The sequence below is a fragment of the Chelonoidis abingdonii genome, chromosome 23 (assembly GCF_003597395.2).
Source record: "Chelonoidis abingdonii isolate Lonesome George chromosome 23, CheloAbing_2.0, whole genome shotgun sequence".
Classification (NCBI taxonomy): Eukaryota; Metazoa; Chordata; order Testudines; family Testudinidae; genus Chelonoidis; species Chelonoidis abingdonii.
The window spans coordinates 5,365,076-5,392,360 of NC_133791.1; the positions used below are offsets into that span (position 1 = coordinate 5,365,076).

The 27,285-nt window shown below is 40.0% G+C and overlaps 1 protein-coding gene across 2 annotated transcripts in view; it reads left to right on the forward strand.

Moving 5' to 3' along the window:
* Positions 1-997: 997 nt before the first annotated feature.
* MORN1 (MORN repeat containing 1) overlaps positions 998-27,285 on the forward strand; it is a 111,927-nt gene continuing 85,639 nt past the window's right edge. For both annotated transcript variants that reach the window (XM_032783554.2, XM_032783556.2), the window contains exons 1-6: positions 998-1,083; positions 3,017-3,088; positions 5,171-5,269; positions 6,567-6,677; positions 7,929-8,019; positions 10,107-10,194. In XM_032783554.2, coding sequence (XP_032639445.1) covers positions 1,026-1,083; positions 3,017-3,088; positions 5,171-5,269; positions 6,567-6,677; positions 7,929-8,019; positions 10,107-10,194 — 519 coding nt within the window. In that variant the 5' untranslated portion in view covers positions 998-1,025. The remainder of the gene's footprint in view (positions 1,084-3,016; positions 3,089-5,170; positions 5,270-6,566; positions 6,678-7,928; positions 8,020-10,106; positions 10,195-27,285) is intronic.

Genomic DNA, 27,285 nt, shown 5'->3' on the forward strand with positions numbered 1-27,285 from the left:
AAAAAACAAAATGAACCATGTTTCAAGTTTGAAACTGAATGCAGGAATCAGAATATGAAGATCCTAGTATTAAAATTTACATTAGAAATAGTCAAACCTCACTGGTTTAAATTGTCCTATTAGCACAGGAGAGGCAGTTTTATCATATGTCTTGTGATATTTGGTATTTTGCTTAAGTTCTGATTTGTTGAGGGTCCTCCTTGGACTACAGGACAATCTTAGTTTGCATTTTTTTAAAAAAGTAAGTTTCCAGCCTTTGTTGGATAAAAAACAACAAACAAACAAAACCTTTAAAATCTAATCCCTGAAGGTTCCAAAACCAGAAGGCAAATATTTTTTTTTCTGTTCTGACTCATGATTTTTGAATGTTTGGCATTATTAATACTGCTAATGTAAATATTAAATAATAGTGGTTCTCTTTCTTTGTATTTCTGTGGACCTCATCACTGCAGTATCTGGACTTCATTAAACCCTGATCCTGCCACTTATTCCTGTGCCTACATGGAGGCCCAGTGAAGTCAGAAACACCCTCCCCCTGACACAGGTACTACCTGTGCACAAGCTTGCAGGATCTGGGCCTCAAATTGTAAACTCTTGAGGGCTGGGACCATTTTTTTCGTTATTTGGGGTCTGGATCCTGACAGGGGCCTCCAGGTGAGGCTGTTCTGTATCATTTATGCAACATAACAGTAACAGTTCTAAAACTAGGCAGGTTGCAGCACTCGCCCCCTCTGCTGGGAATGTGCTTCCCCAAATCCATGTGGGGGAGATGGGCAGTGAAAATGCTCCCCCATATGCCTGGCCATCATGTCACCAGAAAGCATGCAACAGGGCAGGGAAGACCTTGGAAACCTGGGGCTGAGCGAGGGGGGGAGAGAGACGCATGCGTACAGCGGGCAAGCCCCACCCCGCCATTCTTCATTGGGGAGGAGAGGGAGAGGGAGAAGCCCCGCCCCTAGCTACCAGGGAGCCAATGGGCGTCAGGATACGGTTGCCAAGGTTTAGCTTCTCCACTCGCACCGCAGATGGCGGCCTCCAGGCCTGGTTGCTACCTAGGGGCGGTGAAGGCTCAGCGGCGGGAAGGTGAGGGTGAGGGCTGTCGGTCTGTCTGGCAGCACGCTCGAGAGCAGGTCCGCCTGCCTGCGTCCAGGAGGAGGGGGGCTGCTCTGCCCGCGGGGCAGAGAGGGTGGGTGAGCGAGCACCAGGTCGGGAGGAGAGCGTGAGTGTGTGTGTGTCCGGCACCAGGGGTGTGGGGGAGCGGGGGTGTCTGGGCACCAGGCGGGGAGGAGGGGCGGGTGCGTGTGGGATTGGGGCCCAGAAGGCTCTCACGTGGGGGGGGCGGGGTGTTCTGTCTGTTGGAGCACTGAGTGGATAGAAGGCTCTCTCCATCTGGACCAGGAGTGGGAAAACTTTTTGGCGCGAGGGCCACATCAGGGTGGCGCAACTGTATGGAGGGCCAGCTAGGGGAGGCTGTGCCTCCCGGAACAACCTGCCCCCCTCCCCCTATCTGCCCCCTTCCGCTTTCTGCCCCACTCAGGACCCCCAACCCATCCAGCCCCCCCCTCATCCCCTGACCGCCCCCTTCCAGGACCTCTGCCCTCTATGCAACCCCCCTGCTCCCTGTCCCTTAACTGCCCTGACCCCTGTTCACACCCCTGCCCACTGATAGCCCCCCGGAACTCCCACCCCCTATCCAATCACCCTCTGCTCCTTGTCCCCTGACCACCCCCTCCTGGGACCCCCTGCCCTTAACTACCCCCTGGGATCCCACCCCCTTATCCAGCTCTCCCCCGCTCCCTGTTCCCTGACTGTCCTCCTGACCCCTTTCCACATCCCTGCCCACTGACAGGCCCCCTGGGACTCCCACTCCCAACCCTCCCTGTTCCTCATTCCCTTACTGCCCCCCCAGAACCTCCACCCCATCCAACTGCCTCTTCCTCCCTGACTACCTCCCAGGACCCCCGCTCCCTTACCCAACACCTCTCCCGCTTCCCACCCCCCTACCAGCAGTAGGAGCTCACAGCCATGATACCTGGCCAGAGCCAGCTGTACTCCTCACGCTGTCCAGAGGGAGTGGCAGGCCAGAGCATGGCCCATGCAGTGGCATGGTTGCGAGGGACAGCTGGGGAGGGGCCAGGGACTAAGCTCCCCGGCCAGGAGCTCAGGGACTGGGCAGGACAGTCCCACGGGCCATAGTTTGCCCACGTCTGGTCTGGACACTGGGAGTGGGGTCCAGTGGGGTGTGTGGGGGGGTGTCTGTCCGGACCATAGGCAGAAGCCACAGGGGGCATGTTCACTGAGGGAGTAGATGGATAACTGTATCTGAGCCCCGAATCTGGCCCTCTGTCAATTAAACTGGATTTCTAGAAGGGAACAACTTCATTATATAAACAAGAACTAAACTACTGAGAAAAGGGATCACTCGAAATAATACATTAAAGTAATGTGTGTTCTCTATGCTAACAGTTTAAAGTCAGTTCTACCCACTGCATATGCTTTTCTAGGAGACAACTTTGAACGAACAGATTTAAGACACAGTACAAGTAGGAAAACTTGTTTCTTGCTAAAATAAAGCGGGAGTGTATCTTTGTTCTGGTATTTAAGCTATTTTAAACAAAATAAAAAAGTCATCCCCTTACAAAGATTGCTTCATTTTATGTGTGCTTATTCTTGACTTATACAAGTTATGACATGCCAGATAATATTTTTGACATAGATGGATTCGGTGATACACTCCAAAGCATTTATAATGAGCTCAGCAGTGTAGTTTCCAGATGCCTGTGTTTATAAGATGTGTATGTCAATAGTAAACAAATTCCTATGTTTATTTTGATGTAAATGTTATTTAATAGTTCAAGATAAAAAATGTCTACACATCTGTGTAGACAAATCTACAGAAAATAACTATTACTTTTCTGTTACCAGTTCTTTCAGCATTCATGTATGACTTTTTTTTATTCAGCTAAATAGTTCCAGAAATCTCATCTTGTTACCTAATATTTGTCTTGTTTTTCAGGATATGGACTGTATGTTTATCCTAATCCTTTTTTTCAATATGAAGGAGAATGGAAACAAGGAAGAAAACATGGTAAGGGGAGATAGCTTTTGTCCATTGACAATGAAGGGAAATTTTAATTCACTTATGTAACTTTTTTTTTAATTTGTAAAATTTCTGTAGAAACACTATTATACACTGAAGCTAAAGTAAGATTAGGTATGACTCTGCTAAGCAACTGAAGCAGCAACAGTGATAATTGGTGTCGTGGATGACAGAGAGGTACAGAAACTAATGGAAAAGCAACAGTGACATTTTGGAGTGAAGTACAGTTGTGGTTACCTTCATATCTAACAGCCCTCCAGGAAGAAATGTCTTGTTTTCAGGAGTTCAAAGAAATTCTCTTCACCAGTCACACATGCAAAGGGCAGAAACCCAACCAGATGAACACAGCTGTGCATTCAATTAAATATGAATGCTTCCATTTTTCCAAATTTGCGAGTTAGTTATCTTGATTTCCAATCATTTTACCTTCAGAGCTTAATTGTGATTCATATTGTTTTAGGACTGGTGCTATGACACATTTCCTCCTGCCCCCATTCCTTGGTGGGAGGCCTGTCTCACACCCAGAAGAATATGACCATCTTTTACAACTTCACTGAGCTCTTTATGGCACTTGACTGATATGGCAGGGGAATGAAAAGTGGGGTGGGGCAACTCTATCTATCTATTGTATTACTCCTAGAGGCTGATTAATGACTCATCTGAGTACTTTGAAGATTCTTGTCCAGTACAAAGGGGTTAAAAAAAGGAAAAATATGAAGGTCCCTAGGGTATAGAAAATAAAATACATATTTAATCAATTCAGCTATTAAGACTTTCCAGATATGCATGGCATGTGCCTAGGAGTCAGAGACATCACAGTCTTTAGTTCTTAAGTGTAAAAACAATAGGGCCATAAATACACAGGTCTTGGGTGTCATAAATCTGGCAGAGTCAGCCCTGGAAAAGGGAGAACCTCTTCATGGAGCATCCACCACAAAGAGCTCTGCTTAGCCAGAATTGTAACAAGAGGAAAGTGGTTTTTTTTCTTCTTCTTCCTGAGTTGGCTAGTTGCATCCAGAGGAAAAATCTGCATAGTGTTTTTTTTTTTGTTTTGTTTTGTTTTGGTATATAGGATATAGAAAGGTATAAATCCTTTTTGGTGAACAGAGTCTTTTGGCCGAAGGCCACAAATTAGTAACAGAGAAACTGCCCCTTCACCCCACTCTTCATAGATCCCTTTGTGTAGTCCATTATATCCTTGGAATGGGTGTTATCCTTGCTCCTTCCTCACTGTGTGTCATATGTGCCTGCTCATGTTCCAGCACACTTGAAAGAGTCTTTACTTCTTTCTGAATTGGGTGTATCATACATAATCATTCAATGTTTAACTTGCTAGAAATATGTGAGGAATAAGGAGTTAAGAATATTGTTGTTCAAGAGCTCATCTCAATGTTCTCTCATCTTCTGGAAACAAGTGTCACTTGACTGTTCTCTAAAACTTTTTTGTTTTATATTTTACAAATAAAACAAAAAAACAGTAATTTTCTTTCTTTTGTCTTCGTATAAATAATGAGAATCTAGTATGTTTGCAACCTTATATTAGGTGCTTACAGACTGGTATGAAAACAATGTCCTTGTCTTCCAAAATTTACACTGGAGATGAAATCCTGGTCCCAATGAAGTCAGTGGCAAACTTCCCATTGACTTCACTGGGGCCAGGTTTTCACCCTCACATACAATACTTTGCACTTCTGCGCTTCCTTTCATCAAGGGACTAGGTGCCTAAACATTATTTTGATAAATGTTAGGAATGCCTAAAATAGATTAAGATTCTTTAAAGGCATGAAATAAGTCTCACAAAGCCCCTGTAAGGTAAGTAGATTTATCTCGTTGATTTATCTATCTCTATGATTCTAAGTAGATTTATCTCCTTTTCCGCAGACAGGTAAATCAAGTCACAGAATGGGGCAGTAGCTTGCCCAGGACTGCACAATGAGTCATACAAATTGCTGAGGATGGAATTCAGAAGCCCTGATTCTCGCTTTACTGCTCAAACAATTTGATGTAGTGTCTCTGAGATTATAAAAAGTCTTTTTTGTCACTCATTTGAACTGACATATTGTTTTGTAGGTCATGGTAAGCTGTTATTTAAGGATGGGAGTTATTATGAAGGCGAGTTTGTAGATGGAGAAATTATGGGAAATGGATTGCGATATTGGGCATCTACAGGTTAGTTCTTTTCCCTGGAACACACCATATTCTTTTAATATAAATTTTATCTTTTACAAGGATATATAGAAAAAAGTACGTTTGATACCTATCTATATTGTAAATTGCCACCTTGCTTTGCTTTAAATAAGAGTTTTTCCGGGTTTCCATTGTAAATCCTATTTTTTGGGTTTTCATGTGTTTGCTGTTTTATACTGGATTATGTTGACTTTTAGTTAACTCCAAGCAAAGTGCATTTAAAAATCGGCGAGGGGTAATCGTGTAAATCAGACGCATGTTTCTTATCTTTGACAATAAGGATCTCAGTCCTGGAAGGATTTCCACACAGGCAGATTCTTACACCTGCATCAAACTCCTTCAGCCCTGATCTTGTAAGAAAGTAAAGGATGAATTGCCCCGTGATTAGTGAGCAGATCTTGTGTATGTTCTCACACATGGATGTGTCAATGAACCTATACCCCAGCTGGCATACCTCTCCTTTTTCCTATCTTGAGTAGCAAGAAACTCTTGGGTAAGGAGCAGCTCATGAAAAATTATTTAAGTTGAGCCCTAAATGTGGGGCATCATGTAATTGTGCTGCCCCAGAAGATACTATGGGAAGGAATTGTAAGTCCTCACCTCTGCTTCCTTTTTGACCTGAGGATAAGTCACTTTCCTTCCACCCCCAGCCCTTGTGATTGGCAGTCTCTGATGTCTGGCATGTAGCAGGTATGGGGTGGAGTTCATGTAACCTTTTTATTCTGTGAATAAATAGGGTAAATACTTGACACAAAAATATAGTTATTGTTCATTCTGAGATGGTATAGGCACGGACAAATTCACTGTACACTACTGTATTTTTAGTACCAAGCTCCTGATTTCCCAGGCTTCATACAGAAGATTTGAATGACTACATGCTATCAAAAAGCTGTTAAGTTGACTATGAAATTAAAGTACTTTTTATACATTTCTTAACCATAAAAGAACATATTATGAATCTTTTTTTAACAAGTTTTTTAAGATGCCTCAGTTTTAAACACCTGAAGGGATATGGATTATAATTCATTAGTTTTAAGATAAAGACCTAATGAACAGGTTTTTTCTTCATTTGACTGTACTGCTAATAAAAAGCCATTATTAATTATTCATTTTATGACTTTTAAAATACCTTCTACCACTGCTCTGTAAGAAAGGTACAGTAGGAACCTTTTTTTATTAGCACACCTTACACTTTAAAAAAAAAAAAGATTATTAAACCATATTTGACACAGCTATTATTTCTTTTTTCCACTTTACGTTCTCATATATTTGCTTCCAGGAAACACTTATTCAGGTCAGTTTGTTTCTGGAGAGCTCCATGGACATGGAGTTATGCAGTACAAAGACGGTGGGAAATATGAAGGGGAGTTCTCCTATGGAATGAGAGAAGGTAAGTTAAAGTCTGGGAGGAAACTTTGATTAAAATTCATTCTAAAGTAATTGAGGTCCTGATTTTTTTTTATTATTATTATTTTATTTTATACATTATTAATCACATTTATGACAGCAGTGCCTAAGAATCTACCAAGAATGGGGACCTATTGTGCTAGGTATTATACATACAGAATAGTAGACAGTCTCTGATTCAGCAAGGCTCAGGCCTAACTTTAAGCATGTAAGTGGTTCCACTGAATTCAGTGGATTATGTGCATTTGACATTAATCACATCTATCTTGCTGAAATAGGCCTTATTTACTAACTGGGGTAAAATCCTTTCACTCTGTCTCCCTGCCCCTACCACCAAGAGTGTCTCAAGCAGAGCACACTTAGTTAGAAAAGTTCATTCACAACAGATTAAACCAAGGACTTGTGCATTTTGGTGGCCAAATTCAGATTAAGTACAACTCCATTGAATTAATTTGAGTTAAATTGCACCTGCTTACACTACAACTGAATTTGGCACTGAGTGTTTACACTTTAATTGGCTGGAGCCTGGTAGACTGAACATTTGGGAAGATGAGACTAAGTATAACACAAACCTCTGGAGATTGATGTAAACCTATTCTTATATTTATTCAGCTAGAACTAGATAGGTTTTCCTGCAAAATGTGTAGTGCTCTTTTTGAGATAACAAAAGCCCTGATCATGCAATTATTTGCAGAGATGAGTAACTCTGCATGCGTGAGTAGTCCCATTTATGCATGCAATTAATCCCATTGAAGTCAAACTACTCACCTGTGTAATTGTTTGCAGGACTGAGTCCATAGAATGTTCAAATTTTGGGGACAGGGCCACTTACTTGACTAGAGACACTGAGTAACTCTGATTTTAATGGGACTACTCTCAATGCATAAAAGTTAAGTGTATGTATGTCTTTCTGTAGGATCAGGACGTTAGTTCTTACAGCACCTAGTACATGGTGGGTGCTACTGAAATAAACAACGTCTGACCTGATTTGTAGTCCCCCGAAGTTTGGAAAAACTTTGGATAATTAAAACCCAAACTATTTATTTTTTTTGCTTAAACCTTCATCAATTGGCTGTGCCCTGAGTTTGAAGTAGATATTTTCTGTGCAGTTTAGAAGTTGACTATATTAAAAAAACACATATTAAGGGACTTTATTGCAGGGATATGTAAGGATGTTTCCTGCCTCTAGAGATTGTTGGTGTCTGCTGTAGATTTTCTATTTATTATTATTTAGGACATGGATTACTTGTTGACAAAGATGGACAAACTTATCAAGGAACCTTTTACAATAATAAGAAACATGGAGGAGGGAAAATGACCTTCAAGTAAGTTTTTTAATCTTATTGTATTGTTTTGCTCTTGTTAATATAACATTTTGGGGCTGGATTAAACATGCAAAAATTGGGAAAGTGAGTTAAGGTGAAACTCACCCTGTTATGCCTAGATCTAGGTGTTCACATTTTGCACATATAAAAGATTATCCTTTCATTGGGATCTTATAACAAGTAATTACATCTTCTCTAATATTTAAGTTCGCGCGCAGTTCTGAATGTTATTACATTTGTGTTAAACCACAAACTCTTAGTGCCATTTTTATTGTCCTTGTTTTATTAAATCAAAACAAGAAAAACTTCTGTGGAAATGTTGAAAGTTTAAAAACTGTCTCAAGCACACTTACATTTGCCTGATCCCTTTTGGAGTTATTACCCTCTGTCCTGCTAATGAATATTGTACATAGAGGTTCTTTGGATCCAATTGAGCAAAAACAATCCATGCAGTTTCCACACCATGAAAACCTATGCAAGGTTTGGAACTTGATTTTTCATCTCTTTTGAGGCATTGCATGGACTTCCTCAGCATGGAAGCTGGGCAGAACTTTGTTTGAATTGGTGTTCAGCTGGTGGACATATGTACTGAGTCCACATGCATTACTGACGGACTTTCTGAAAGGGCTCTTTAAAAAGACATAATCTGCTTCCATACATGAAATAAATGACCTTGATTTCCCTGCCAGTGCATAAAGGGTTTTAGGTTTTCACAGTGAAGTACAAAAGCTATATTTAAATTGCAAGAATGTCAAAAGGCTGTTTTTTTTTTAAACTAATTAGTACTGCTGTATCTTAAAGATAAATTTCAAATTCATGTGGCTAAGATTTTATATGTGGAGTTTCAGTCTATAGCCTAAGATGAGATATTGAACTCCTAAAAAGATGAATTTACACAGGAAATACTGGCAATCACAGTGTAAGCATTGCCGCTGTAATTGCTTGTAAATTATCAGTACTTCACTGTGGTATTGCTTTAGCTATACTAGTAACACACAGCTCTGTCAATAACTGATTAGCTCTGTATCTGCCACTTGTTAACATCTTTTTGTTTTTTAGATAAAAAAAACTTTCAAAAGTAATGTGATTATCTAAATACAGTATATTTACAATGAAGGTCAGCCTCACCAAAAATCATGCTTGAGTATGACTATCAATGGCTTTCCGTGTGGACAGGAATTGCTAAATTATTGTTTTATTTGGCTGGAATTCTGAGTCCTGAAGTTTTAGTTGCCGAGACTCCGTTTGCCAATGGCTGTAGAGTCAAAAGATAGTTCCGCAAAACTAATTTACACTTTGGATATATCTAAAGCCTCTGAAGTCAAGATGGAAATCTTATCATGGACTTCAGTGGGATTTGGATTAGGCTCTGTGCTTATGCTTTGCACTTTGTTTTTCTATTTTCTGTTTCTATATTGGCTATGCATGGATAGTAGCCCCCACTGATCTCATACTAGCGTATAAGTAAGCATACAATGAAAGAAGACTTAACAATACCAGAAGGGCCTTGACAGCATGGTAGAAGTGGATCAATCATTCTTACTCACTAAAGAACTATAGAGGACTTCTGTTAATAGGGTTAATAAGAGTCTACTAACAGGCCATTTCCATAGCTTGTCATGCTGATCTACTCTATCTATTAGCTTACCTTGGTTGCAAAGCGAGCTGTATGTTACCTGTGCCTCTGACTCACAAATGGCTCCATGTCTGTGAGCACTTCTCAGAAGGCACCTCGCAGATCAGACTCAATCAGGGAATAAAGGAAAGGGTGTCCTATAAAAATAACTCATGCAATGTATCATCCATTGTCTGTCTCTGAGGTGAAAAGAGTTTGAAGGCCAGTGATGGGAGCTGGCTGAATTAAGCACTTCCAGACGGTCCCCTGCTTCCCAGACGAAGTGCCAGTTGAAGGTTGTGGGCATTATTGTGCTGAATTCACTGTGACTATGCTTATCTGCTGCTGTTTACTTTTAATGGCTTATCCTGCAGGTTTGCAAGCCCTGGTTTTCCAGGATAGCACGTTATGTTATCTATCAAGTCACAAAGCATGTAAACATTAAGAATTTTCTCCTGGTTGGTTGTTTCAGGAATGGTGATAAGTACGAAGGAGACTGGATCCTGGACCAGCAACAGGGTCATGGGGTGCTGCACTGTGCCGATGGAACTATATATGAGGTATATAAAAAGGACATGTGAGAAGCAGTAGCGCTGTAACTAGGAAAGCACAAAGGAGGATTGTACAGGGTGCTTCAGGTGAATAGCCCAGAAACTTTATGACTAGAGCTGGGCATACTATTCAAAGCAGTCAGCTCCTTTGACAAATTTAGCCCATTTTTGATCATGAATATCATTTGACATTATTCTACTATTATTATGTAAATACAATTCAGCCATAGCAGCAAAGAATCCTGTGGCACGTTATAGACTAACAGACGTTTTGGAGCATGAGCTTTTGTGGGTGAGTACCCACTTCATCAGATGCATGTGACGAAGTGGGTGTTCACCCACGAAAGCTCATGCTCCAAAACGTCTGTTAGTCTATAACATGCCACAGGATTCTTTGCTGCTTTTACAGATCCAGACTAACACGGCTACCCCTCTGATACTTGACACAATTCAGCCATAATTATTTGGGAATTATTCCCTAGGAGTACTGGAATATTAGTGATTTACAAATAGCTATTTGCTCTGTATGACTGGTCCTTTAAGACAGTATTACTTCTGCTGCCTGATTGGACACTTGAAAATTTTATAAACAGGATGAGTTAATGAGTAATTCACTTTCGTTGTGAAAATCCATATAAACGCATTTTGTCTCCACAACCACTGTGCATATGAATAGTCACAGAAAACAGATAAAATTACAGTATATGTAGTGACACTTAAGCAATTGTAAGACGCCACTCATAAACAGTGTTATTACAGTGTTGCTGTAGAATGGGCCTGATTCTCCACTGGCTAGCACCAAAGTGTGTGTGGAGTGCTACCAAGTGATATGTCTCTGCTCAAATACACCTGGTAATATTTTCCCCTAACTTTGCAGAGGTGTAAATGGTTATACAAGATAGTGGAAAATCAGGTTTTTATATAATATATATATATATAATTTTTTTTAAAAAAAAATACTCCAATTATTTGTACATACATTGGAAGAATTTAAAAAAAACAAAGGAACCCAGTAGCATCTTAGATTCATTTCAAATGAGACAATGGTACGATCAAGTAGTTTCAGTGCTGTGAAATTCTATCCCAGTGTAGCATGAATTGCAAAGGCCCGAAAAATTGCATGTCAAATGTTTTACTTGCTGCTAAACCAGAGAAAGAGAAATTAGTTTGGTAGAAAATGGAAAAAGAATGAAATCTAGCACCAAGTTCAGCAATGGGGCCCAATTTTCCTCTCACTTTTATACTAGCATGACAACTGATTGTAGTGCAATTGCTCCTTATTTTCATCAGTGTAGGTGAGAACAGAATCAGGCCCCAGTGTAAACAGATGTAGTTTATACCAGGGTTACAGCAGGGCAGAATTAAGCCCCTTCTCTTCTGACTCTGCCCCCAATATATACATGACCTTCTATTAAATTTGATGAGTTTGTCTATAATATAAATGACAGCCTAGTAACAAATGCTGATTAAAAGAAATTAGAAGATGCCCGGTCACCTCTTTTTACAATAAGAGGTATTCAGTTGCTTAGGAACCCAATATTCCAACATAGAAAAGTGAGTATTTTTCCAGTGTAAATGAAGCTGTCATTTAAGATATATATAAGATATGGCAGGGTGTGAATAACTTACAAATAGGTGCATTGTCAGGCAAGAGGCTGAAGACCAAGTGCCATCATATCATGTATAGATGTGAATAATTATACAATAAATCAGGGATAAAGTTTTGTTATTGCAATTATAGAATGTCTGGAGGCTAAAAAAAAGTCTCCAGTTTTAAATTTGAGCTGTTGAGGATCTGAACCAGGGCCATTTTATGTGTGTATGTAATGTAGGACCTTTTTGTTTTAAAAAAAAAAAAAAAAAAAAAAAAAATCACTTTCCTGAAACTCGTTTTACACCACCACTGTCTGAAGAGACAGGATTGTGATCCAGCAGTGTCTTAGGCTTCAAAGTGTTCCTGTTCATTTAAAATAAAAGCAGTATTTAAAAACATTATCTAAATTATTTTTTTCCTCTGCTACTGTTTCATTTCTTAGGTAATAATTGAGATGATATAGTATTATGTGGCTAATTTTCCTACTTGGAGTGATCTGTGGCTATGTCTGTTGCTCTGTTTTACACCTCAGTTACATAATGTTTAGTGTCTAAACTCAAAGGGTTTCCATCCAAAGCAAGTATCCGAAAGCAAGCTCTGTTTTCCTCTTCTGAGTCTCTCTCTCTTTAATTGACTTTGAGCCTGATCCAACTCACATTGAAGACCATCAGGAAGAGTCCCACTGAGTAGGGCCTTTTGTGAAGAAGTTTGACAAAAATGGAAGTGCAGATACAGTGTGACCACAACAACATTAAGCAATCTGGCTATCCATCACAACACATAGTCTGTTGTGTCTTATTGCTCAAGAAGTACAGAAATGCCACTTGTGCATTAATGTAGGAAATTAGATAATCAGCAGGAGCAATTTCTATCTATTTGTCTGTAAACGTGTATGCCTTGTTCACATTCTCCAAAATGTTAGTGGGGTTAATTTGAGGGGCTATGACAAATTTTTTCTCTTTCCCTCCTAGAAGATGATTTTGGAGGAGGGGGTTGTTCAAAGATCTTTCTCAGTTTTTTTAAACTTCAAATAACTCTACTAATACCCTTCTCCTAACAATACTTTTAGAAGTTAACATTTTAAGGGGAGGGAGGTAGACTAGCATATGGAAGAATACTTTTGAGGCATGTTGTAATGTATTCACTGTCTTATGTATGTGTGTTACTAGTTTAGACCCTTAGGCCAGGTCTACACCTAAAATGTAGGTTGATCTAGATATGTCACTTGGGTGTGAAAAATTGACACCCATAAGAGACATAGTTAAGCCAACCTAAGCCCCAGTGTAGACACAGCTAGGTTAACAGAAGAATTCTTCCATCCACCTAGCTATCGCCTCTGGAGGGGTTGGACTTACAGTCATTGGCAAAAACCCTTCCGATGCTATGGCAAGTGTCATAAACAGATTGTTAAGGGTTAATGTCTCTTTTACTTGTAAAGGGTTACAAGCAGGGAACTGGAACACCTGACCAGAGGACTAATCGGGAGACAAGATACTTTTGAATCTGGGTGGAGGGAAGCTTTTGTGTGTATTCTTTATCCGTTGTGTGTTCTTCTCTTGGGGGCGGTCTGAGAGAGACCAGACATTACTCCAGGCTCTCTAAGTTTCTGTTCAAATAGTAAGTAAGAACAGGCGGTTTTAGTCTTTTTAATTGGTTTTCTCTATTTGCAAATGTGGATCTGGCTGGTTAACTTTTATATGTGTAGTTGCTGGGAATATTTTGATTTGTATTGGTAATGGGGGAAAAGTTTCTCTCTAGAGTCTGTAAGCTATAGGACCATGTAATATTTACATCTTGAAGTTACAGAGATAATTCTTTACTTTTTCCTTTCTTTTATTAAAAGATTTCTTTTAAGAGAACCTTATTGATTTTTTCCTTGTTTCCCTTGTTTAATCCCAGGGGATTAGGTTGAAACTCACCAGGACTGGTGGGGGAGACAGGAGAGGAGAGAGGTGGAATCTCTCTCTGTTTTCCTTGAATCTGTTTCCTCTTTGTGGAAGGGAAGGGACATGCTTCTCTGTATTGGGATCTAAAGAGTTTGGATCAGTAGTCTCTCAGGGTAGCCCGGGGAGGGAAAGTCTGGGAGGGGGAAAGGAGGGGGGAAGGAAGGTTGGGGAGATCAGAGTGTCCCAAAACACTATATTTTTGGGTGGTGGCAGTGCTATCAGATCTAAGCTGGTAATTAAGCTTAGAGGATTCATGCTAGTATCTCATTTTCTGAACTCTTAAGGTTCAGATCTGGGAAGGAATACTATGACAGCAAGTGTCTGCATTACAGTGCTACAGTGGCGTAGCTGCAATCCTGCTGCTGTAGTGCTTGTAGGGTAGGCATAGCCTTTGTCTATAGGGATGCAAGTGTAGTCCTGTATGAATTTACATTCGGTGTAGTTCTAAAATTCAGCTTGTCAGACACTGAAAGCTAATGTGCAAAACAGCTACAAGACTGTACACAGAAATAAAAAAAATTAATCAAATATCTCAGATGTACAAGATTTTAGAGAAATTCAGCTCAGGAAACAGACAAATCAGTATGTGGGTACTCAGTTAACTTTGTCTTAGGAAGGGAAACATGACTTTCCTAGTAAAGCAAGGGATTTCGTATGTCCGTTTTAAAGATAGTGGGGTTGGGCTATCCCAGTGATACTCAAACGGTAGCTCTAGTGTCATATTGACTGTCTCTGCATGAGATGCTGGAGGAGCTCAGAGTTTGATTGCAGCTGCAGATGGGTTGCCTGATGCCCGGTACACTGAATGGAACTCTGCCTGATGCATGTGAAGCAGTGTGCTGGGGAGTGCTGGATAATTGGAAAGAAGTCACCAGGATCTCTCCTAGGTCCTGATTCAGCAAAGTATTTAAGCATATACTTAGAGTTGGGAGGCGATTGTGCTAAACGAGGAAAAAGAGATCTGCAAAGTAATTGCAGTATGATGTCCTGACGGTCCAAGGAAATGTTTTCATTGTGATGTACCCACACTTGAAAATTTAGCATTCCAGCAGTTCAGTGTCATACTACAAAGATCACAACGCAATATCAGGACTCTGCAGTATGTTTATTTTGTGGGTTTCTGCATCTCCGTTTGATGGAGAAATTGCTCTCCAGAGCTGCAAGCCTAGTCCAAGTGTTCTATTGTGTTTATAGTGGGAGTGTATCTTTTATCCCAAGACACTGTCTCTTAAGTTCAGGAATTTTCAGATTTTGAATCCTTGGCATCAAAGTATCTCCTTTTGAAACTGATTTTAGTGGTCTAATTTTAGACCACAGTGAATACTTGGCCTCCTCAAACACTAGCCCCTACAACACACACAATTAATGAGGCATTATAGAGTATTACTAGTATTCACCTCCAAAGAGTAGCCTGGAATTTGACTACCAAGAGGCAGAAGTGAAGCTGGTGATCTGAACTGCATGGGGAAGGTTGTACAACACCTGTGCTTACTACCTGGCTCTAGCCAAAAATACGGTTGGCATCCCTCCTCCCACTTGAGCACTAAATCTCCACTGAACTCCAGTAATATAAAGTTAATCAGTGTGTTATTTTATATCATGCAAATGTAGTATATAATTAGTCATGCCTTCCATACTGTTCTCTGTTTGACATCAGTGTTTCTGTGCTGAGAATTCTTTGCCTTTTCAGTTAAAGGTTTGTTTCTCAGTTGAATAGAAATGAACACAGTAATTCTTCTCCCTACTCTTATTTCCATGTTTGCTTTTTTAAAAAAAAAAAAGTCTGTGTATCATTTCCATGAATATACACCACTTTTTGGAATATAATCAATAGGACAAGCATCAGCGGGGTAGCTATGTTACTCTGGATCTGTAAAAAGCAACAAAGAGTCCTGTGGCACCTTATAGACTAATAGATGTATTGGAGCATGAGCTTTCGTGGGTGAATGCCCACTTTGTCAGATGCACGGAAGCTTATGCTCCAATACATCTGTTAGTCTATAAGGTGCCACAGGACTCTCTGTTGCTTTTCAATAGGACAAGTAACACTTGCTATTCCTGGGATAGTACAAATGAGTTTGAATTAGATATGGAAACTATTAACAAAATGCACCACTGCCAGTATGTTTCTGGTCTTAGGTACCTGTGGCCTATCCATGTTGTTACGAAACATTGCTAACTGGCAATAAGAAGGGAGTACTTAAGTGGCTTGGCAGTTTTGATAAATGAGTGTAGCTTATGCATTATTTGGACCACTAGGTGGCTCTCTAACATTTGTTTATAGATTGATCTATTAAACTCCCCAAAGTTTGATTTGCTTATATTATCCTGGACTGCCCCTGCATGGCTGTAAATGTTTAGTATTGTATTTCTTTACAATGCATATGAACTCAAACAGAAAAATAGTTTGATAGGAAAAATATCTAACAATTCTATCAACAGTACTTCACTGATTAATTTAGCATTTTAATTGACGCTTAGGCAAGTTTATGAAATGAGCAGACAACAAACAAAAATCCCAACATTGCTATTAGAATTCATCCAACACATACTACTTAAAGATTTTATAAATATTGTGGTTATAAAACACTAAAAGCTAAGGAACTTAGTTAAGTTTATTATCAGGTTTTAACAACTTCTGCTGTTAAACTATGACATATTGTCTTGTCATTAGGAATGAGCTGCTCAGTCTTCTAGAAGCCTTGTCCAAGTCATCCTAGTGATCTAGACCTTGCAGCTCAATCAGATGGCCAAATCTTTCCACAGTTGCAGGTTGAATTTCTTTCCACACACTGCTCCTAAAGCCTCATTCCTATGCAGGATAGCAAAATAAACATGTTCCTGTCTGCCTTGGGCACTTAGAGTGGGATCAATGAAGGGATTTAGGTATTGCAAGATTGAGTGTCATGATGCCTAACTTTTAGGTGCCTAGAAAAATTACAGGAATAACACTGCAATCCACAAAGCCTAAATTAGGGACCTAGACTCCCTGTAATGAATGGAGAGATAGGTACCTTAAACTGCAGTCATCAAAGCCAGCATGCTAAGTGGGAAGCCACCTAGTGGGAGATCCTGCATTCCTCTCATGGAGGTATATGGCTAAATCCAAACTGTGTGAAGGCTCCTAGCGCTGCTGTGATTCAGAAACTGAGAGAAGACAGGCACTCGGCCACCTAAGTTGTGTGCAGGGATTGACAATTATGGCAGCAGAGGGGCAGAAGCTGCCTTATAACATTTAGTCTAGTGGATAGAATACTTACCCAGGATGTGGAAGACTCCTAGGTCACCTCCCTCCTGAGGAAGAGAAGGGATTTGAACAAGGGTCTGGTACCTCTCAGGTGAGTGCCCTACCCACTAGGTTTTAGAGTCATTCTAACATGATCTCTTGCCCAAGTAATTGAGGATTAAAGTGGAACAACTTCAGTAGGAGAGACTGAGGGAGCCCCACCCCAGAATACCCTAGAGCTCAGTGATTAGCGCATACAGCTGAGAGGTAGCAGATACCTGTTCAAAACCCTTCTCCCCTTCAGGGGTGAGGTGGGGTGGCAGTGGAATGCAAACCAGGAGTCTCCCACATCCTGGGTGAGTACCCTATTCACAGGGCTAAAGATTATAAGGGAACTGCTGTTCTTCTGCCCCACTCCTTGAGTTGTTTTGTGTGAACATGTCTGAGCTGCCTGATCCAATAGAGATGCGCAGAGGCTGCCTCCCAGGCTGGGTGCCCATATGTGACTTGGGCAGCTGAATTCCTTTCTATCAGTTTGTGAATCACTCTGGAGTGTAGGCAGGAGATAGGCATCAGACTGCCTATCATGAAGCAGCAGCATACGTACTTAGGCAGAAGATAGGTGTCCAGCTGCCAAGAGTGAGACTGCAGTACTCATGCCCAGAGGAATAAAACCTAGGCACCAAGCGAGTTTAGGCACTTGCAGCATTAGGTGAGTTTTGTGGCTCAGACCGGTGCCTAAAAATGGGACTTAGGCCTGTGTCTCTTAGTGGACCCACCCTTATTCATTGTCTTTGGCTTTGACGTTTCATTTAACATCCAGGTTTACAGTGGGCATTGTCTCTTCCATTCCAAATTGGAAAAAATAGATGATAGATTTTCAGACTACCCATTGTGACCTTACAGAGGTGAGAGAATCCTTTCTATCTTTTGCCTCTGTCAGCTGGTGGCCAGGCTTTAGTGCAGATGTAGACAACTAGCAAAATATACCACCCACTTTGTAAATTTTAATGTGTGTACATCTTGAATGTTACCAAGTCACATTTCAGCTCAGTGACCCTTATGATTTATATTAAATGGCACTTCCAGGCAAGCCGAAAAGAATTTCCCTACTGGCAGAGTCAATGGGAACTGTCCCAGCTAGAAGCCTTTCTGCACATCTTACAGTGCCATTTGTTAAACCGTGAGGTTTCTCATTTTTTTTCCCCTCTGCCTTAACCCCACCATCCTGTTCATTCCACATTACAACTAAACTTTTTGGGCTAGGCAAACTAGAGATGAACATTCAGTTCGTCATGTGAAGAAAATCTCTTGTCTAAATTGCTTTAACAAATTATCTGTCATGGTACAGTTCCCCACTCTGAACCTTAGCGTCCAAAAGATGGGGTACCAGCATGAATTCCTCTAAGCTTAATTACCAGGTTAGAACCTGTAGCGCTGCCACCAACCAGGAATTCCAGTGCCTGGTACACTCTGGTCCCCACAAAACCTTGCCCAGGGAACCCCCAGACCCAGACCCTCTGGATCTATAACACAAGGAAGTAAACACCTTTTCCCCACCGTTGACCGTCTCGCCCAGGCTCCCTCCTGGGGTTACCCTGTGAAGATCACTATGAATCACTCCTTGAATCTTTAACAGAAGAGGAAAATTCCCCTTCCCTCCTTCTCTCCCCTCAGATTTTCCTGAGGAGACAGTCAAGTCTGACACAAGAGAATTAGCCTTTCTCTCCCCTTCCTCCTTTTCCCACTATCCTGGCGAATCCAGACCCTGTCCCTGGTCTCAACGAATAAAAACAATCGGTTCTTAAACAGAACTTTTAATTAAAGAGACAAACAGTTAAAATTATCCTTTGTAAATTTACAGATGAATAGGTTCAGGGTCTTTCTGCTATATGCCACTGGGAATACCCTCCAGCCCAAGTTTCAAGAACACATTAAATCCTTTCAGCAAAAAATACAAATTGACTCTTCAGCCATATGACATTTGCAATAAGAAACCAACATAAGCTAACTCGCCTTTAGTTCTACTGTTACTTACTGTTTGGGATCTATCAGACTGATTCAGGTTAATTGGAGAGAACTAGTTGTCATGTTCTGGTCCCTCTGAGCCCAGAGTGAACAACAACAAACTACGCACACACAGAAACTTCCCTCCCTCAAGATTTAAAAGTATCCTGTCTCCTGATTGGTTCTCTGGTCAGGTGACAGCCAGGCTTACTGAACTTGTTAACCCTTTACAGTCAAAGAGATATAAAGTACTTCTGTGCTATTAACTTCTCTTATCTGTTTATGACATTATCCTATAACAGATTCTGTTGAAGGTGTATAGAAAATCTACAGCAAATATTTTTCCACTGTTTAATATTTTAGGCAGTTGTTAATGCAAAATTAGTTTGTGTTGTAGTTATTTACATTAAAAATTATGGGGGTTGAATATTCTTAGATCGGTTACTCATCATATGTAGCACCTCTTATACAATGTATTTTAATGCCTTCCAGGAAGAAAACTGCCAACAATATGGTTAAGATAATTTAGGAAAGCAGATACAAAAATATCTGAAGACTAAGTTTTTCCAATTGCTGCTAGAAGCAAGGACTGAAGAGCTTGAGGTCAAATTTACTCTCAAAATGTTGAGATATCTAAAGGCAGGCTGTGCCCCAACTGTTTGAAGATAGTATCGTGATACAATAACAGCTCAGCTCTTGCTATGCTGAATACACACTTAAAAAATAGAAGAGTTAAACAAGATGTGAATTGTAAAAAATGAGCAATACTTTTTGCAAAACCTAATCAGAGATTGTGTACAGGCAATGAAAAGATTCAAAACCAGTCACGATGCTAAACAAATCTTGTTATCTGTATCAAGCACAGGGAATCTCAAGCCTCTGTTTTGCCCATGAAGGCTTGTGCATGTACATTTTCCTGGCATAGTCTTTGGGCATTCAAAACTCTTGTGTACACAAGCTTTATTTGTTGCAAGTTATCTAGGACTTTACCCAGTTTGCACACAACAGCTTTATTCATGAAGATGGTGGGCTTTCTAGGTTGCTTTTGAAAGGTTATGGTCCTTATTGGGACAATATTTTGAAGAAGCTGAGTGGAGAGTGGATCTAAGAAGCCAAATCAGCACAGTCATAAAATAACCCATTAGGAAAATAAGTGCATGGACAAATGTTTCAATCTTTAGTATACAAGAGGAAGCACTTCTACATGGCAGTATTTTTGAGGTGTCAAAGAACAGATTGACTAAGGGCACGGACGCTACATTTGGTGTATCTGTGCTCTGCGTTTTTGATCTCTAATAACCCAACAGCTGGATTTCCTTTTGGACAACCCTTGGAAGGAGAGAAATTAGTAAGTAGGTCAATCTGCTGATAACACATTTGGATTTTTCAAAAATGTTTATCTCAGCCAACAGTTTGATTAAACATCAGGTGAACAAGCAGTAGTTAAGACTACACTAATGGAGGAAGCTGTTAATGGCAAAATAACTCAGGTTATCATCTGCATAACCATAAAAAACTAATTTCACACTGGGGGAGGAATGTTGCCAAGAGGTAAGAGTACGGGAACTGAACTGGAATACTGAAGAATCTATAATGAGACTAGAGCATTGAAAGTTTCAAGGCATAAAAATTCCCATCACTGACCTATATTCTTATGAATTCAATTTGAACATGTAACTGTGTAGACGCAGTTGAGATTGGGAGACAATCTAATGAAATACATATGAAGGTTGCATGGATTAATGAACTAAAGCATTTATTTTTCCACATGAAAAGTGTTTCTTACCTATAATTCCTCTTCTTTGGTGGCTGCATAGGTCCCAGTAAGCAGATGCTGTGTTCCATTCTGTCACTGTTGCTGATTCTTTGTGTGTTTTGGCTGAGTTTACTTCGTCTTCTTTCCCAGAGGAAGGCCTGCTGTTTGATACACCTGTTAACTATGCTAAACAGGTGGCTAGCCTTATGGGCTTTTTCACCTGCAGTGTTTTTTCTAAGATCCGTTTGAGTTTCATTATCTGTTTTAAAGGGTAATAGCCTCAGTAATTATGCAGATTCTTTAAGTTTAATTGGTTGATATTTAAATTACCAGATTTCAGTAGTTCTGATTTATACCACATTCCTGTGGAAAACTGAGAATGTATAGATACAGTAAAAACTCATCCCCAGTTTGGCACTAAGGTAACAATGATGGGTGCAATCTGAACAACCTAGATCAGTAATGTCAGCAGTGGTAAAGTAGCAATGCATTTTTTAAGTAAATAAAAATTGAAATTGCTGTTGGCATCACTGGCTATTGCTTCACTCATGAATATAACTTTTTATTATTATTTGTATTCCAGTACTGCCAGTGTTCCCCGGCACTTTCCAAACATATGAATGTGCAGTCTCTCTAATGCTCCGTGACCTTATGTTACAATCAAAGGCATGTGCATAATGCAATATTCACAAGAATATGCCAGTAGGAGGGTGTAACCAATAATAGTTGTGTCGGAATACAGACCAGCAATCCAAGAAAAGCTCTTTCCTCACCCCCTTCCTTCAGTTCACTCAAACTTGTATATACCATACAATAGATTAGGATGAGGACTTATGGTAAATATTTTGCATTGTGACAGGATATTTTACCCAGAGAAGCAAAGCTATTTTGCTTACTCAACCTAGCAGTCAGGTCTCATTAGTTCCAACTCAGGAAGATCAACTGTGGAGAGTCTTTGAAGCCAGACAGGGGCCAGCATGTGAGACAGGTACTCTTGCGGGGAAGAATCTCTAGAACAGCCAGCTAAGAAGGAAACTTAAGATACAAGGTTTATGGCAGATGTTTTTAAGTTAAAACCTCAGGAAAGGGAATTGAGTTTTGGACACTAAAATGTTTTCTATATTGAGAGCTGGGTTGGGAGTCTGCCAGGTCTGTAGAGAAGATGTCAATGATGTATTTTCCTCTTCTCCCCCCCACCCCAGCCCATACTTATTGATTTTTAAATACAAGGAATACTCTGTGCATTGCTTATTTCATGGAAGGGTGAAATGCAGTTGAAACCTTGATATCTTGCTTGGTAAATGGACATTGAACAGTTTTATCATCTAATTTAACTTAAATCATTTTCTAGGATGATATGCCGTTATTTGACACCTGGGAAAAATGAAACATAGCAAAAAGTTTACAATTAATCAATTATCACTAAATGTGGAGATCTTGGAATTGTTGTGGATAAATTATAACATTCTGTCAAACAGAGGTTGTAAGAAGAGGAAGATAGGTACAATAAGTCATGAAGTATCTAAACATAAAGGGCCAAATATGCAGTTGGTATAAATTGCTGTAGCTCTGCATGCTTCCATGTAGCTACACTAATTTACACTAGCTGGGTACCTGGCCCCTAATGACAGAATCATTTAATGCAATGCATCCTTCAATAATTGTTTGAAGGGCAAAAGAAATATTAGTCTACTGAATAAGAAAAGTCCTATACAAATTAAAATGTATCATCAATGGATTGAAGCTTGATAATGGAGATGTTTGGGCTTTTATCAATCAAATTAGATCATATGGAAATAATATACTGTCAGTAGCATACAAGATGAGACTGAAGTAACCAAAATTAATTATAATAATAGTATAATAGCTACTCATTTAGAAATGGAAACACCATCAATTAACTGGAAATTGCTTCCTGAAATAAAAAATTAAGTACTTGTTTCTTCAGATTCATTGAAAACCCCTTTTCCTTATTCATAAGCAGATACCTTTCCACCACCCACCCCTGCAGAAAAGAATTAGTATCAAAAATAAAAAAAATTCCTAGATCAAAACAGAAAATCTGCACATTAATCAAAATGTGCTGTCAGTGAGGAGGCTGTATAACATTCAACTGCCCCCAAGTAGAAAAACACTAATGCAATTATTCTGCTATTGATTAAGTTTTGTTGAATGGGAGCTAGCTATTTCTGAGTTGTGCATTAGGGCAGATCTCTTAACCTCTGTGTTTCAGTTTCCCTATTCGTAAAATGGGGGTGACACCCCTTTCACAAGGATGTTATGAGGATTAGTGTTATAACATGGTGCTATGGAAATGTTACTCTGTACAAGTGCTAAATGTTCTTATCTACTTATCAAACATATTTGTTACTTCCATTTAAAATAGATTTCATATGAATACATATGAAGTTCAGTTTGAACTTCAAAAAAATCTTTGATGATATTATAAAAATATCAGATTGTAATTCTGGTTACTACTGACTGAATAGGATAAGGGCCCTTCTTCATCTGATAGTTAACTGAGAAATATTATCCCTGATGATCATTTACTTTTAACCAGGAACTATTTTGTTTATTTTTTGGTTTCCACAAACTGATGGAAATGATACAAAAAATAGTCTTATTGTGTTTAAAAAATAATTTAAAAAAATTAAAAAGCAGACCTACCTATTGAGATCAATGAACAGTGAGTTTTAGTTACAAACAAAAAGGCAAAAAAACAAATGCAATATAGCCCATGTCTGGAAACTTGTGATCATTTCTTTTTTTCTTCCTCTTCCTCCCTTCTCTTGCTGGCTGGCTGGTGGCTGTTTTCCTTAGGGCCCTTCTGTGGCTCCGGCTGTTCACGCTCTTGGCTGTCCTTAACAACACGTGATGTGTGGATGGTGCTTCTGTGAACGTCAGCATTTCCAAACCTTGCATGTGTTGCATTGCTAAGCAACTTTTAGCAACACTTATCTCCTATCCTTATGCCATCTGGAAGAGAGGATAATGCAAGGAAATGTGCCAAGGAGAGGCTGAAGGCAAATCAAAGAAAGAGATGGCTTAATTGCATAGCAGAGGGAGTAACCCAAACAGAGAGCACTTGTGACTGTTGGTAGAAAGTAGTTTTTCACCGCAGATGGGACTTGAACCCACAATCTCTAACCTGGAAAGCCATTGCCTTATCCGTTAGGCCACTGGGGCTGTTGGTAGAAAGTGGGCAGGCACCTTTATGGGTCAGGATGATGGACCATAAGAACAGTTAGATATCCCACTACTTTCACTTTTGTTTTAAAAAAGTTTTAAAATCTTACTTGTTGGTAGCTGCTGGAAAAAGGCATACACAAAAGAACTCTTAGGCTGTGGCAAAGTTGCTGCCCCGCACACTTCCTCCTGGATGGCTGTTGCACTGCAGCAAGTTTTGTCTCACTGTCCCCCTACTATCCATTGGGGTACTTCAGCCATAAGATTGTCCAAGCCTTCCAGCCAGACCACTTTGCTGAGTCATGCCCCTTTCCAGGCCACAGAGTCCTCTACGAAAGTCCAAAAGAAATGTAAACAAAAATCAAACCTTCAGACAAGCTGGGCTCAGCTGTTCACCTCTTCCTCATACGTGTACCTCATCCACTACAGTTTACCCCCATGCCTTGTCTCAAGCTCCTATCCCTTCGACAACTCCACTCTCCAGGAGCTGGCACACTCATGCTCTCTCTTAGGGGTTGAGGCAGGTTACATCTCCTCAAGGCCCATGTCTCCAGTCAGCCTTCTAGCTTACCCTTGGAGTAGCATGACTGCTCTGCTGCCCTTCTCAGCCTTCTTTCAGGTTGCATACCAGAGAGAGGGAAGAACTCTCTGCTCCCTCAGCTGGATCTTTATGAAACAAGCCCTGTTCTCCCCTAGGTGGGCTCTGTCTCTAATTTGGCCTAGTCTACCTTCAGGTGTGAGCAGGAAGGTTAATTGGGTTCTCATATTAGCTCTTTACCAGCATGTGTGGGATGAACACCCCATTGCAATGGCACACTTGCATGTAGTACAGTGAGAAGTCTCCTATTATTTCAGTATATCACAATAAACCAATTAGTTTCTAGCTATTGTGAAACCTCTTAAAACTTCAGATTTCCCACCATTGCTATCACCAGTTGAGCTCCGCTAGTAGTAGCCGTTACGTTAGTCTAGCATGAAGTGGCTGGCTGACTGACATTTTACTGACTGTGTTATCCAACCTTCCTCAGAGCAGGTGTAGATGACACCACTGTGAAAATGGCAGTGCCTGCTCATAGTGTGATTACATTAGTTACCACCATCACTGCCTGGGGTGGAACTACACTGCTGGTAGAAATGGTGAGATTTTTTTCAGAAGAGTCCACTGCATAGTATTATCTCTTTCCCTCTAATCTCATTTTCTCCCTCTCCACACTTTTGCAATTAAAATGATTTATTCTGCTATACATTTATATTGCAATAATAATAACTTTTCCCTCTGAAGGCTAAACACTAAATCTGAATCATTGCCAAATCCCCATAGGCCTCTGTCATTATTGAGTGACTACATGTTCCCTTGCTTTTCTGTTAATCATGGTCTTTAACTCTCCTAAAAGTAACATAGCAGTGCTGAAGTTACTGGGTTTCCCCAGTACCGCTTCAGAGATTGAATTCACTTCTGTATGGTATCTTTCATACTATGTATATATTAGTGAATGTTTAAAAGTGTGAGCACCATTTTAAATGTTGTCATGCTAAGAAATAGATATTTTGGCATATTCAGCATTTAAAAATGATTGCTACATCTTTTCTTTGAGCTGCTTATTTTAACCATAGGAAAAGAGACACTGGTTATACAAAAGCAAAGAGTCACATTCTAACTCATGTTCTATAGCAGGGGTAGGCAAACTATGGCACGTGTGCCAAAGACAGCACACAAGCTGATTTTCAGTGGCACTCACACTGCCTGGGTCCTGGCCACCGGTCCAGGAGGCTCTGCATTTTAATTTAATTTTAAATGAAGCTTCTTAAACATTTAAAAAACCTGATTTACTTTACATACAACAATAGTTTAGTTATATATTATAGACGTATAGAAAGAGACCTAAAAATGTTAAAATGTATGACTGGCATGCGAAACCTTAAATTAGTGTGAATAAATGAAGACTCGGCACAGCACTTCTGAAAGGTTGCCGACCCCTTTTCTATAGTACTTCACTGCATAAATAGTCCCATTGATTTCAGTGGGACTACTTGTGAAATAAAGTGTTACTCAGTGTGAGTAAGGAATCAGAATCAGGCGCAGAATTACAGCTCTGATAACTACATTTGTGTATAGCAAGCAGATTTACCTTGCTCTATATACAGTATATACATACAGTTTATGTACATAGAGCATATTTAGTCCAAACGTACTTCCTTCCTAATATCTGTAGTTGTTGGTAACTCAGCTAATATTAACAAATATATAAACTTTAAGCTTTCTCTTCAAGAATGACTATCCCTGTAGTTTCTCCACTGAAATTTCTCTGTCCTAAAACCCAGTTATTTGTTCAAAGAGCTACTCCGACCTGTCTGTCCCAAATGGAGTTAATGAGTTGCACCTGCCACCAACAAAAATAAGCTGGCATCGCTTTGCAGGGTTTCAACACCTGATAATAGGGTGAGACAACAGAGGAGCCTGCCATCCGGTCCATTATGAAACTTTCACTCCATGCTTTCCAACAATTGTACTCTGAAGCAAATCGTTTTCAAATTATTTCCATGGAATGCTTTAAAATAATGAGTGGAAAACTAGAATAAAGTGAGTTGCTGCAGAAACATATTTCTGCAGAACTGTTTTTAACAACCTGTGCTCGGTCGCTCTTGTTCTTTAATTTGGATACTGGTTGCTAAAGGTGGAAAGAGTGGAAGAATTCTAACCTCTAAATCCATCTGGAATTTGAAGGTGGCTTAGACAAATTTAGAGTTATAGTAGCACTTTGTTTTGTGCAGCCTCCATTTATCATACAGCAGAACCAGAAATTGAACAGCCTGCCGTAAAATAAATGTTAATTTGCAGTAGATCAGCATAGCAGAAATGAGATCACTTGAGACTTTAAAACATGTTTATTCTCCAGCTCCTAACACCCTGTTAAGTTTAAGGAGTCAGTGCCACAGAGCAGGAGAGAGCCTGAAACACATACTTCCCTCTTTTTTTTGTTTTGTTTAATGCTACATATAGCTATTGGCAAATATTATAGAAGTACCACTTCACTTCCCACACTTAAACTTTTGGTTGTCTGTGTGTGTTATAAGTGTGAGTTCCTGCTCCCCTGCCTATGACAGACTGTCTCACCATTCTTCTATTGTCAGCAAATAGCTGTGAAAGCCACTAGAAAAGGGTGTCTGTCTCTCATACCCCTCTAGTGCTGGTCCACACAGAAGTTGACAGCTTAAAACTGTTACTTTGTGCTGTGGATCTCAAGGTTCCAGTTTCTGAAAGAGACAGAGGCCCTGTGGGAAAAATAATATCTGATCTTGCAATTAAAGATTTTATCATAAGGCATGTATACCAGGGGCCCAATTACGGTTGCACAGCAGCTCAGTTCTGGCATTCCCTGACTTT